This window comes from Sapajus apella, unplaced genomic scaffold, assembly GCF_009761245.1.
Source record: "Sapajus apella isolate SASKATOON/1434 unplaced genomic scaffold, GSC_monkey_1.0 scaffold40, whole genome shotgun sequence".
NCBI classification, from domain to species: domain Eukaryota; kingdom Metazoa; phylum Chordata; class Mammalia; order Primates; family Cebidae; genus Sapajus; species Sapajus apella.
The window spans coordinates 12,369,063-12,381,850 of NW_022436980.1; the positions used below are offsets into that span (position 1 = coordinate 12,369,063).

General features: G+C 39.4%; 1 protein-coding gene across 2 annotated transcripts in view; it reads right to left on the reverse strand.

Moving 5' to 3' along the window:
* Positions 1-7,694: 7,694 nt before the first annotated feature.
* HHLA2 (HERV-H LTR-associating 2) overlaps positions 7,695-12,788 on the reverse strand; it is an 84,353-nt gene continuing 79,259 nt past the window's right edge. For both annotated transcript variants that reach the window (XM_032299175.1, XM_032299174.1), the window contains 2 exons: positions 9,545-9,609; positions 7,695-8,857 (listed from right to left, as the gene is read on the reverse strand). In XM_032299175.1, coding sequence (XP_032155066.1) covers positions 8,795-8,857; positions 9,545-9,609 — 128 coding nt within the window. In that variant the 3' untranslated portion in view covers positions 7,695-8,794. The remainder of the gene's footprint in view (positions 8,858-9,544; positions 9,610-12,788) is intronic.

A 12,788-nucleotide genomic window follows, 5' to 3' on the forward strand; every position in this document is an offset into this window, starting at 1 on the left:
CCATATGAGACGCAAGGAGAGATCTAAAATTGAAACCCTAGCATCAAAATTGAAAGAGCTAGAGGAGCAAGATCAAAAAAACTCAAAACCTAGCAGAAGACAAGAAATAACTAAGATCAGAGCAGAACTGAAGGAGATTGAGACACAAAAAAACCCTTCAAAAAATCAATAAATCCAGGAGCTGATTTTTTGAAAAGATCAACAGAATAGACAGACCACTAGCCAGATTAATAAAAAAGAAAAGAGAGAATAACCATATTGATGCAATAAAAAATGATAAAGGGGATATCACCACAGATTCCACAGAAATTCCAACCATCATCAGAGATTATTACAAACAACTCTATGCACACAAACTAGTAAACCTGGAAGAAATGGATAAATTCCTGGACCCTTGCCTCCTCCCAAGCCTAAACTAGGAAGAAGTCAAAACCCTGAATAGACCAATAACAAGTTCTGAAGTTGAGGCAGCAATTAAGAGCCTACCACCCAAAAAAAGCCCAGGTCCAGATGGGTTCACAGCCAAATGCTACCAGACATACAAAGAGGAGCTGGTACCATTCCTTCTGAAACTATTCCAAATAATCCAAAAAGGGAATCCTTCCCAAATCATTTTATGAGACCAACATCATCCTGATACCAAAAACCAGCAGAGATTCAACAAGAAAAGAAAACTTCAGGTCAATATCCATGATGAACATACATACAAAAATCTTCAATAAAATACTGGCAAGCCGATTGCAACAGCATATCAAAAAGCTTATCCATGATCAAGTAGGCTTCGTCCCGTGGATGCAAGTCTGGTTCAACATACACAAGTCTATAAACATAATTCATCACATAAAGAGAGGCAAAGACAAAAACCACGATTATCTCAATTGATGCAGAGAAGGCCTTTGACAAAATTCAACAGCCCTTTATGCTAAAAACCCTCAATAAACTAGGTATTGATGGAACGTATCTCAAAATAATAAAAGCTATTTATGACAAACCAACAGCCAATATCATACTGAATGGGCAAAAACTGGAAGCATTCCCTTTGAAATCTGGCACTAGACAAAGATGCCCTCTCTTACCACTCCTATTCAATATAGTACTGAAAGTTCTAGCCAGAGCAATCAGGGAAGAAAAAGAAACAAAGGGTATTCAATTAGGAAAGGAGGAAGTCAAATTGTCTCTATTTGCAGATGACATGATTGTATATCTGGAAGACGCCATCTTCTAAGCCCCAAATCTTCTGAAACTGATAAGCAACTTCAACAAAGTCTCAGGATACAAAATCAATGTGCAAAAATCACAAGCATTCATATACACCAATAACAGACTTAAAGAGAGCCATATCAAGAATGAACTGCCATTCACCATTGCTACAAAGAGAATAAAATACCTAGGAATACAACTAACAAAGAAGGTAAAGGTCAAGGAGAACTAAAAACCACTGCTCAACGAAATAAGAGAGGACACAAACAGATGGAGTCATGCTCATGGTTAGGAAGAATCAATATCGCAAAAATGGCCATACTGCCTGAAGTAATTTACAGATTCAATGCTATCCCCATCAAGCTACCAATGACCTTCTTCACAGAACTGGAAAAAACCTCCTTAAACTTCATATGGAACCAAAAGAGAGCCCACATAGCCAAGTCAATCTGAGCAAAAAGAACAAAACAGGAGGCATCACACTACCAGACTTCAAACTATACTACAAGGCTACAGTAATCAAAACAGCATGGTACTGGTACCAAAACAGAGATATAGACCAATGGAACAGAACAGGGGCCTTGAAGGCAACACGGCATATCTACAACCATCTGATCTTTGACAAGCCTGACAAAAACAAGCAATGGGGAAAGGATTCCCTGTTTAATAAATGGTGTTGGGAAAACTGGCAAGCCATGTGCAGAAAGCAAAAACTGGATCCCTTCCTGACACCTTACACTAAAATTAACTCCAGATGGATTAAAGACTTAAACATAAGATCTAACACCATAAAAATCCTAGAAGAAAATCTAGGCAAAACTATTCAGGACATAGGTGTAGGCAAGGACTTCATGACCAAAACACCAAAAGCATTGGCAACAAAAGCCAAAATAGACAAATGGGACCTAATCAAACTCTACAGCTTCTGCACAGCAAAAGAAATGGTCATTAGAGTGAATCGGCAACCAACAGAATGGGAAAAAATTTTTGCAGTTTACCCATCTGACAAAGGGCTGATATCCAGAATTTACAAAGAACAAACAGATTTACAAGAAAAAAACAAGCCCATTCAAAAGTGGGCAAAGGATATGAACAGATACTTTACAAAAGAAGACATACATGAGGCCAACAAACATATGAAAAAATGCTCATCATCACTGGTCATCAGAGAAATGCAAATCAAAACTACATTGAGATACCATCTCATGCCAGTTAGAATGGTGATCATTAAAAAATCTAGAGACAACAGATGCTGGAGAGGATGGGGAGAAATAGGAACACTTTTACACTGTTGGTGGGAGTGTAAATTAGTTCAACCATTGTGGAAGACAGTGTGGCGATTCCTCAAGGACCTAGAAATAGAAATTCCATTTGACCCAGCAATCCCATTACTGGGTATATATCCAAAGGATTATAAATCGTCCTACTATAAGGACACATGCATACGAATGTTCATTGCAGCACTGTTTACAATAGCAAAGACCTGGAACCAACTCAAATGCCCATCGATGATAGACTGGATAGGGAAAATGTGGCACATATACACCATGGAATATTATGTAGCCATCAAAAACGATGAGTTAGTGTCCTTTGTAGGGACATGGATGAACCTGGAAACCATCATTCTCGGCAAACTGACACAAGAGCAGAAAATCAAACACCGCATGTTCTGACTCATAGGTGGGTGTTGAACAATGAGAACATATGGGCACAGGGAGGGGAACACTACACACTGGGGTCTGTTGGGGGGAAATAGGGGAGGGCCAGTGGGGGGCGGGGAGTTGGGGAGAGATAGCATGGGGAGAAATGCCAGATATAGGTGATGGGGAGGAAGGCAGCAAATCACATTGCCACATGTGTACCTATGCAACAATCTTGCATGTTCTTCACATGTACCCCAAAACCTAAAATGCAATAAAAAAAAGATAAGAACAATCAGTTCCAATAAAACCTTTTCGTGTTTACTAAATTATACTTCTCCAGGTAGATGAAATGCTAAACCCTTGAGTGGCATGCACATTGTATTTATACTTTTCAAATGTTTACTTCCATTTTACCTTGCAGGGTCTGACATTTACGGTCTGGATTCATTTGTGTAGTCAGGAGTCCATGGAACAAAGATGATTTTTAAAAAGCAGATGGATCAGCTCAAAATTCAGAGTGAACTCTCCGTAGACCTATACATGACTTTGTTCCATATCAATATGGAGTCCATGAGGGAAGGTGTTTAAAATTGAGGCATTGGAGGAAAACAAATGCAAGAGTCTTGCTTTGTAGTTCTCTGCTTTACATTCCTGATTCTGCCTGAAAACACAGAAGAAAGGATCTTTCTGTGTCTCCTTGGTCCATGAAACAGCTCTTCTAATCTAAAGGTAGAGGCCATTGCCCTGATTTTACTGGTACAGTGATGAAGAATAATGTACTGAATGTTGGGTAGGGTTAGGTACTTTCAGCTTTCATATCAAAATTTTCTCAGGAATACACAGTTTTTAAATCAGGTCTGGCTTTAGGGGAAAGGAAGCAAAGGAGATTGGATAATGTGATACTAGGTAATAGATTGCCTGAAATCACTGAGCATAGCTTCTGGCATACATAGGCACCATTATGTCATTTATTTTTTTTAAACGTGGTGCCATCACTAGCCCTCTTTCTCTGTGTTTTTGGGAAGAGTCAGGAATATAAAGCAGAGAACTGCAAAGCAAGACTCTTGCATTTGTTTTCCTTCAGTGTCTCAATCTTAAATATCTTCCCTCTTGGACTCCAAATTGAGATGGTACAAATGTGTCTATTACAAAAGGAGTTCACTGCAAATTTTTAGTCCGTCCATCTGTGCTTTTTAAAATCATCTTTGTTCCATGGACTCCTGATTATACAAATGAATCCAGGTAGTAACTGAATTACTAGTAAATCTGCTGGGTAAGTTGATAGGGTTGCCAACAATATGCATAAATACTACCTTAAGGGAGGTCAAAAGCATCTCTTCTGAAGAACAGCCTAAGAGTTGGTTATATTGAATATTTTTAGATCTAAATATAAGAAATATGAATTATTGAGAGACTACAGAAATTTTTTACTGATGCCTGAATAGCTGCCTCAAGGATAAGTCCTATGCGAGAGGGCCAATTAAGTGGTTTAAACTCTGGCCTCAATTTGAGAAGCGTTGTGGCACTGGATGTAGGGTCTTCTATGCAGAGCCCACCAGCAACCTCATATAAGTTGTTTAGGGAGGTGCTTCCCATGTGCTGCAATTGCATTCAGCTGCAGGAGGTCAAAGGGCCTGCAAAACAGATGCCATCCCTTCGACTTTGTCACAGTTATTTTCAACAAAGAACACAGTGAGTGAAGCAGAAACTGCTTTTGAGAGAACAGAGAGGAATAGGGAAACCTTCCTTGGCAGCACAATGACTAATTGTTTCCCCTTCACAGAAGAAAGGCCAAAAAATCCCTCAACTGTCATAAGCACAAGGAAAAGGTTTTCTGACAATTGTGTGTCAGGGCTGGGGAGCAAATTTGTGATGTGGCTGCAGAATCTTTCTCCTCATGGGTTGGCTAAAGGGGGTGCCGCCTTCACTGGCAAGGCAAGGCAAGGCAGGCAGAAAATTGAGAGTGACCGAGCATACCCTTGGGGTGAATTACTGGTGTCTGCTTTCTATAATGCAGATAATTGCCTCAATTCCCTGCCTCCCTTTGAAGTTAATGAAGAGTTGGCTAAGGCCTGCTTACCTCTGGAAAGGACTCAGCTTGGTTCTGGGCATGTGTTCCACTGGTGAAAATCACAGGAAATTCACAGAACACACTGACATTCTGTTTTTCAGGTTCAAAAAGAATAAGCATCCCCTGCTTTGAAAGGACAACAGCTGAAGAAGTACAAGAAAGATGCTGTTTCATGGCCAAAAACTTAGATCGCATTGGAAACATTTTTTAAAACATGCTTAAATTGCTTTTCACACCATATAAACAAGGCAATTAGAAAAATAATTAAGGGGAATATCATTGCTTCCACAGTTAATGGGGATTTTTTTTTGATCCTCAAATGCAAGTAAACTACCTTCTCATGTTTCACATGACAGATTCAATAAATGAAAGAACATTTTCACTTCTGATGTTTAAAGAAATGAATTAATACTTGATCTTTTGTCCATATTTCCACTTAATGGGAGGACTCATAGAAGATATCCTTAGACCAGTCACGTTCCCTGGGGACTAGGGCATGTTGGTGAGTGGTTTTTACTGAAGTTAGGCAACTTTGGCTTGATTCACTCCTAAATCTATGTATATATACTGTGAGCTGGCAGTGATGAAATAGAAGTCATAACATCTCCTCAGCATTGTGATATACATATAACCAGAGTCAATTTGAACATGTAGGCAAAATTCTCCTAACCAACACACATGTAGGCTATATGCAGGTACACACTTTAAACATGGAGGTAACTTCACACAAGACATTCAGTGACAGGTAATATGCTGGATTTGTGCAGTGCCAATTTAGCTAAGTTGGAAGAACATGTCCCGGAATTCCTCTCATGGTTCTGGATTGGCATGGGTCATAAAGAAATTTGCACTGATTTGACAGGCAAAATCAGCATCTATTTTATGCTCATAAGGTCAGTGTACAGACCCAAGCATTGTGACAGCTTGAAAATATGACTCCAGGCCAAAAAGGGGAGCTACCAGAGACCAGAGACAGCTCCCTGGACCCAGAGCTCTTCCAACTCCTGCCAGCCTCCTCCTTCAGCTTCGCAGAGTCCTGGCCAGGTGTGCGTGCAGCTCCATGGCAACCAGCAGCAGCTCTTCCTGCGACCACCCACGGCATTACAGTGGAGGCCGAGACACAGACATGGGTCCTATTTGTTCCTATGGACTTCCCTTCATCCTCGCTGCTTGCACAGCCGACCAACAGTGACTTCAGGCCCCAACCAGATGCAGAGAGAACAGCCTGGCATAGACTTCACCAGCAGCTACAACTGCGTAAGGTTGAAGCTCTATAATAAATCTTAATTCTGTCATTCTCTGGTTCGGCCTCCCTGATCCAAACCTGACTCATATGGGTAGCTTGAAGATTAATTCAGGGACTGAGTGGTATCAGGGGATCCGGGTTCATTCTTTTCTGAATCTCTTGTTGCTGTAAGAAGGCTTCAGCAGTTCTGAGCATTTTCTCCTCATACAATATCCTGTTTCTTCTTAAAATGGAGAAACATATTCTCAGAAACAGACCTCTGGAATACTTGTCCTACTGAGGCTTCTTTACCTGCTTATGCTGAGCCAGTCTAGTGGCAAGAGGACTGCAATTTCCAGGGCTGGCTGAGACAGATCAAAGTGGTGAAAAATCAGGGTACCATTTAGGGCAAGGTGAACCAAATTTGAGTTTTGCGGTTGGCGGAGAGGGATGCACTGCCACAGAGTGAAAACTAGCAGGGATGTGTGTCAGGCTGTATCCAAAGCAGTTGCTCCTTATTACCATCAGTCTCAACCTGATGAGAAAACACAAAATGTCTAACAAACATGGAACTTTACTAGTTATTTTTTCCCCACCGGAATAGTAATTTTTTTAAACTTCAGTAAAATATAAGTTTGGAATTACCCTTTAATAAGCCAATATTTATATTCAGGTAACATCTCTATATCCCAAACCTTTTCTTAGAAAGTTGCTATTGTCATATTACCAATCCTAAAGTCAGGATGCCATTGTTTCTCCACACCCCAGGCACATACTCAATAAAGTCAAACTTCACACTGGGGATACATCCCGTTTTATTCTTAAGTATCATATCTCTCACTTGGACACAATTTTTAGAAAGGAACCAAGGTTAAGGGGAAGCAGAGATGGCAGACACTTAAATATTTTTTCATTGGAGTTTTTCTTCACAATAGAATTTTTTGTTTTTACCATATCTAACTTTAAAAAATTTTTTTTTACTTTAAGCTCTGGGATACATATGCAGAACATGCAGGTTTGTTACATAGGTATACATGTGCCATGGTGGTTTGCTGCACCTTTTGATCCATCCTCTGGATTCTCTCCCCTTGTTCCCCCAACAGGCCCCAATGTGTGATATTCTCCTCCCTTTGTCCATGTATCCTCATTGTTCAGCTCCCACTTATAAGTGAGAACATGTGGTTTGGTTTTCTGTTCCGTGTTAGTTTGCTGAGAATGATGTCTTCCAGCTTCATCCACATCCCTGCAAGGACATGATCTCATTTCTTTTTATGGCTGCATTGTATTCCATGCTCTATATGTACCACATTTATCCAGTCTGTCATTGATGGGCATTTGGGTTGGTTCCGAGTCTTCACTATTGTAAGTAGTGCTGCAGTAAACATACATGTGCATCTGTCTTTATAGTAGAATGATTTATAATCCTTTGGGTATATACCCAGTAATGGCATTGCTTTGTCAAATGGTATTTCTGGTTCTAGATCTTTGAGGAATCGCCACACTGTCTTCCACAATGGTTGAACTAATTTACATTCCCACCAACAGTGTAAAAGCATTCCTAGTTCTTCACAGCCTTGCCAACAGCTATTGTTTTTTGATTTTTTAATAATCATCATTCTGACTGGCTTTCTTAATACTTTGCTATTTGTGGTAACCCATCACAACACTGTAGCAAAAACAGAGTTAACTACGTACAAGGTATAGGATTGTGAAACAGAGATCAGATGATAAAGAAAATTGGACCAGGACCAGGTGGCAGTTACATCACAATTCAGAATTTGCTTTCCTTATAGAGTGAAAACCTTGATCAATTAAGTCATACAAAAGCCTGGTTATAGTGACAAGTTCACAAGCATGAACATTAGACTGTTCCTTTTATATAAATTGATGACTAAAATGAAGGGAAACAGATCAAGTTAGCTGAGCTTTCCCTTCTTCTCTTGCTTAAAAATTTTATGAAAACCTAAATTTATTAGAAGGTTGGTTAGCAAGATGCCAATTGAGCTAGAAGAGTTCACATTATCTTCATAGCTAGTCACTCAACTCTACGAGCCTGGTGTGGTCAGTTGTAACCAACTTCAGAGATGTCAATTCTTGTGTTATAGGGCCCTTTTCCTTAGCAATCTTAAAGATACAGACAGTTTTACTCTTTGGCATCCCTAAGACTCATCCTAAATCTAATTGGTTACCCTGATATAACCATTCATATAAAACTAGACTAAAATACCTTGTCAAATCAATCGTCTTGGTTTCCAGCTTCTAGAAAACTTTTTAACCTTTCCACTCAGGTGACTTCTGCTCTTACCTGCTCTCTCACCCATTATCAGTTGATCATATTGGGAATCAGCCTAGCGATGCATTTCTTCCAGATTCTTAGTGGAGAGCTCACTGTAACCTCCTGGGCTGACTGCAATGTGAATGTAAATGAATAAGACAGCTCTTTGCGAAGTTAAATTGGAATCCTTAATATCCAGGCATTTATACTCAATGCAGGTAGTGGGTCAGTGAATGATCCTTATGTCTTGAAAAGTAAATCTGATACTAGAAAACGGTTACGAGTCTTTGCAGTGGTAGAATTCTCCAGTCTGACAGGCCATTGCCTGGAACTGCAGTGAAGAAAGGGGAGATGAAGTCACTGGATATTGAGGATGCTTGTCATGAGTTGTCACGGTCTTGTCCTGTCTCATTTCCTGTACTGGCTGGACATTCTGAAAGAGGCTACAACCAAGAAAAATGGACTGTAAGTATCGTTGCTTAAGTCAGAATAACCATTTATATCTTAAATATTTAACAATAGTAGTGTTTTGGGGTGGGAGGTAAGAAGCTTTAGGCTATTGCTTGCATCTGTAATTACAGATCCATGAGACCATTATAAAATAAATCTGAGTCTTATCAGTTAATTTTAATGTCCTTACTAGCTGTTTCAGGGTTTTTAACAGTGGGAAAAACAAGTTTACCATACTCCTGGCCCTTCTTTATATTCCAATTAATGGAATACATAAAAAATAAAAGGAATGCAGTAAAAAGGAAGTATACAATCAAACTATAATTCACAAGTGAATTATAGTTGTGTTTCTTTTCACTTGTATACAATGCCATGTTTCATGCCTCTATCAGAAGTACATTGGCTCACCCTCACATGCAAAATGCCATTGGAGATCTCTACAAATAACAATAGGAGACAAGAAGAACAACCATGTATTTAAGCAAGTAGAGCCTATTTCATTATAGACATTGGGAAAAGCCTAATTATATTTTTCTTGCTATATTATCCTGCAACCCCTCCTGTTTTTTTCTGTATAAAAGTCTTGTGTGATAATATGTGAATCAGTCAGAACTTCGATTACCCTTTTAAAGAAGCATTTTCATACTATAAATGGTTTGATAAAGGAAATAATGCCTTACCATGCTTTCATTTTCATTACCAGATGCATTGGTAGCTCTCCCATCAGCACAGACAGGATCTCTTTCTACAGGAAAAAATTAAAATAATTTAAAATAATTTCTTTGCAAACACCAAAATTCTCCCTTAGTCTTATCTCAATATACTTATGTTATTAGATTCATCTTAGTTACTCTACCTTCATGTCTTTAACAAGCAACATGAAAAATGCATTCAGTGTAAAAACACATCATTAGAAGCAGCAGCAAATGTGTATGGTTGATCCAAGTGCTCCAAAGCAGGGGAATAAAGGCAGTTCAGCCAGCCCCGCAGTTCCTGGCTCCTTGTGATCCTTGGCCTGGTTCCTACCAACTGCTAACAATGGAAATGTATAGCCAAAGAGGGGAGGAGAGTGGTGGTTAAGGAAAAAGGGATATGTCATTTCTCAAAGAAGGCCTCCTTTTGGACTTTCCTAAAATATGGCCCTTTAATACATATCCTAGACAAAGTGTATTTTCAAACAGTAATAGAAAAGGGAATTTAAAAATAAAACATAAACCACAGTCATGAAACTACAACCAGGGAGCTGGAGCTAGGAAAAGTTTTGTGGCTTTTCATGTAACTGCTTCAAATATATTTTCAGGCCATCTCATTGCAGAAGTATGGAATCTATTTTTTAAAGTGGCCAATACTGTGACAGAGTTTTTACCCATATCTTTTGACTGCTCCTCAGAACCAGAATTCTTCTCTCAGCCATGGAGGCTGACCTCATTGAGCTCCATCAGCAAGGTGGCTGCTCTTCCTGGCTTCTAGTTGGGTTGGAGATCAGAGACAGGGAAGAGTGAAATTAGGTATTCACTCTCCAAGATTTTTCTCACGCAAGTTCACCTTGATCTGGCCGTGTCCTTCAGTTGAAAGTCACTCTGATTTTTTGAAAGGTTTTTCATGCCTCTATCGCCTTCAGTTCTGCTCTGATCTTAGTTATTTTTTGTCTTCTGCTAGCTTTTGAATTTGTTTGCTCTTGCTTCTCTAGTTCTAATTGTGATGTTAGAGTGTTGATTTTAGATCTTTCCTGCTTTCTGATGTGGGGATATAGTGCTCCAAATTTCCCCGTAACACTGCTTTAGCTGTGTCCCAGGGATTCTGTTACATTGTGTCTTTGTTCTCATTGGTTTCAAAGAACTTATTTATTTCTGCTTTGATTTCATTATTTACTGACTAGTCACTCAGGAGCAGGTTGTTCAGTTTCCTTGTAGTTGTATGGTTTTGAGTGAGTTTCTTAATCCTGAGTTCTAATCTGACTTCGCTGTGGTCTGAGAGACAGTTTGTTATGATTTCTATTCTTTTGCATTTTCTGAGGAGTGTTTTACTTCCAATTATGTGGTCAATTTTAGAATAACTGCTATGTGGTGCTAAGATGAGTGTATATTCTGTGGATTTGGGGTGGAGAGTTCTGTAGATGTCTGTTAGGTCTGCTTGGTCCAGATCTGAGTTCAAGTCCTGGATATCCTATTAATTTTCTGTCTCGTTGATCTAATACTGACATTGTGGTGTTAAAGTCTCCTATTATTATTGTGTGGGAGTCTAAGTCTCTTTGTAGACCTCTAAGAACTTACTTTATGAATCTGGGTGCTCCTGTAGTGGGTGCATATACATTTAGGATAGTTAGCTCTTGTTGCATTGATCCCTTTACCATTATGTAATGCTCTTCTTTGTCTTTGTTGATCTTTGTTGGTTTAAAGGCTGTTTTATCAGAGACTAGGTTTGCAACCTCTGCTTTTTTTGGCTTTCCATTTGCTTGGCAAATATTCCTCCATCCCTTTATTTTGAGCCTATGTGGGTCTTTGCACATGAGATGGGTCTCCTGAATACAGCACACTGATAGGTTTTGACTCTTTATCCAATTTGCTAGTATGTGTCTTTCAATTGGGATATTTAGCTCATTTACATTTAAGGTTTATATTGTTATGTGTGAATTTGATTCTGTCATCATGCTGCTAGCTGGTTATTTTGCACATTAGGTGATACAGTTGCCTCATAGTATCCTTGGTCTTTATATTATGGTATGTTTTTCCAGTGGCTGGTACCAGTTTTTCCTTTCCATATTCAGTGCTTCCTTCAGGAGCTCTTGTAAGGCAGGCCTGACAGAATCCCTCAGCATTTGCTTGTCTGTAAAGGATTTTATTTCTCCTTCACTTACAAAGCTTAGTTTGGCTGGATATGAAATTCTAGGTTGAAACTTCTTTAAGAATGTTGAATATTGGCCCTCACTCTCTCTTCTGACTTCTAGGGTTGCTGCAGAGAGATCTGCTGTTAGTCTGATGGGCTTCTCTTTGTGGGTAACCCTCACTTTCTTTCTGACTGCCCTTAACATTTTTTCCTCCATTTCAACCTTGGAGAATCTAACAATTATGTCTTGAGGTTGCCCTTCTCAAGGAATATCTTAGTGGTGTTCTCTGTATGTCCTAAATTTGAATGTTGGCTTGTCTTGCTAGGCTGGGGAAGTTCTCCAGAATAATATCCTGAAGTGTGTTTTCCAACTTGCTTCCATTCTCCCTGTCACTTTCAGGGATGCCAATCAATCGTAGGTGTGGTCTTTTCACATAATGTCATATTTCTTGGAGGGTTTGTTCTTTCCTTTGCACTCTTTTTTCTTTAATCTTGTCTTCACGCCTTATTTCAGTAAGTTGATTTCAATCTCTGATATCATTTCTTCCGTTTGATCGATTTGGCTATTGATATTTATGCAGGCTTCATGAAGTTCTCATGTGGTGTTTTTCAGCTCCATCAGGTCCGAGGTTAGTTCCTCTCTAAACTGGGTTATTTTAGTTAGCAGTTCCTGTAACCTTTTGTCAAGGTTCTTAGCTTCCTTGCATTGAGTTAGAACATGCTTCTTTAGCTCAGAGGAGTCCATTATTACCCACCTTCTGAAGCCTACTTCTGTTAATTCATCAAACTCATTCTCTGTCCATTCTGGTTTTTCCTCATGTTCATGTATTTATCTACCTTTGATCTTTGAGGCTGCTGACCTTTGGATGGGGTTTTGTGTGATGGTCTTTTGTATTGATGTTGATATTATTGCTTTTTGTTAGTTTTTCTTCTAACAGTTAGGCCCCTCTTCTGCAGGTCTCCCGCAGTTTGCTGGAGGTCCACTCCAACCTATTTGCAGGGTTATCACTGGTGGAGGCTGCAGAACAGCAAAGATTGATGCCTTCTCCTTCCTCTGGAAGCTTCATCCCAGAGGGGCACCAGTCTGATGCCAACTGG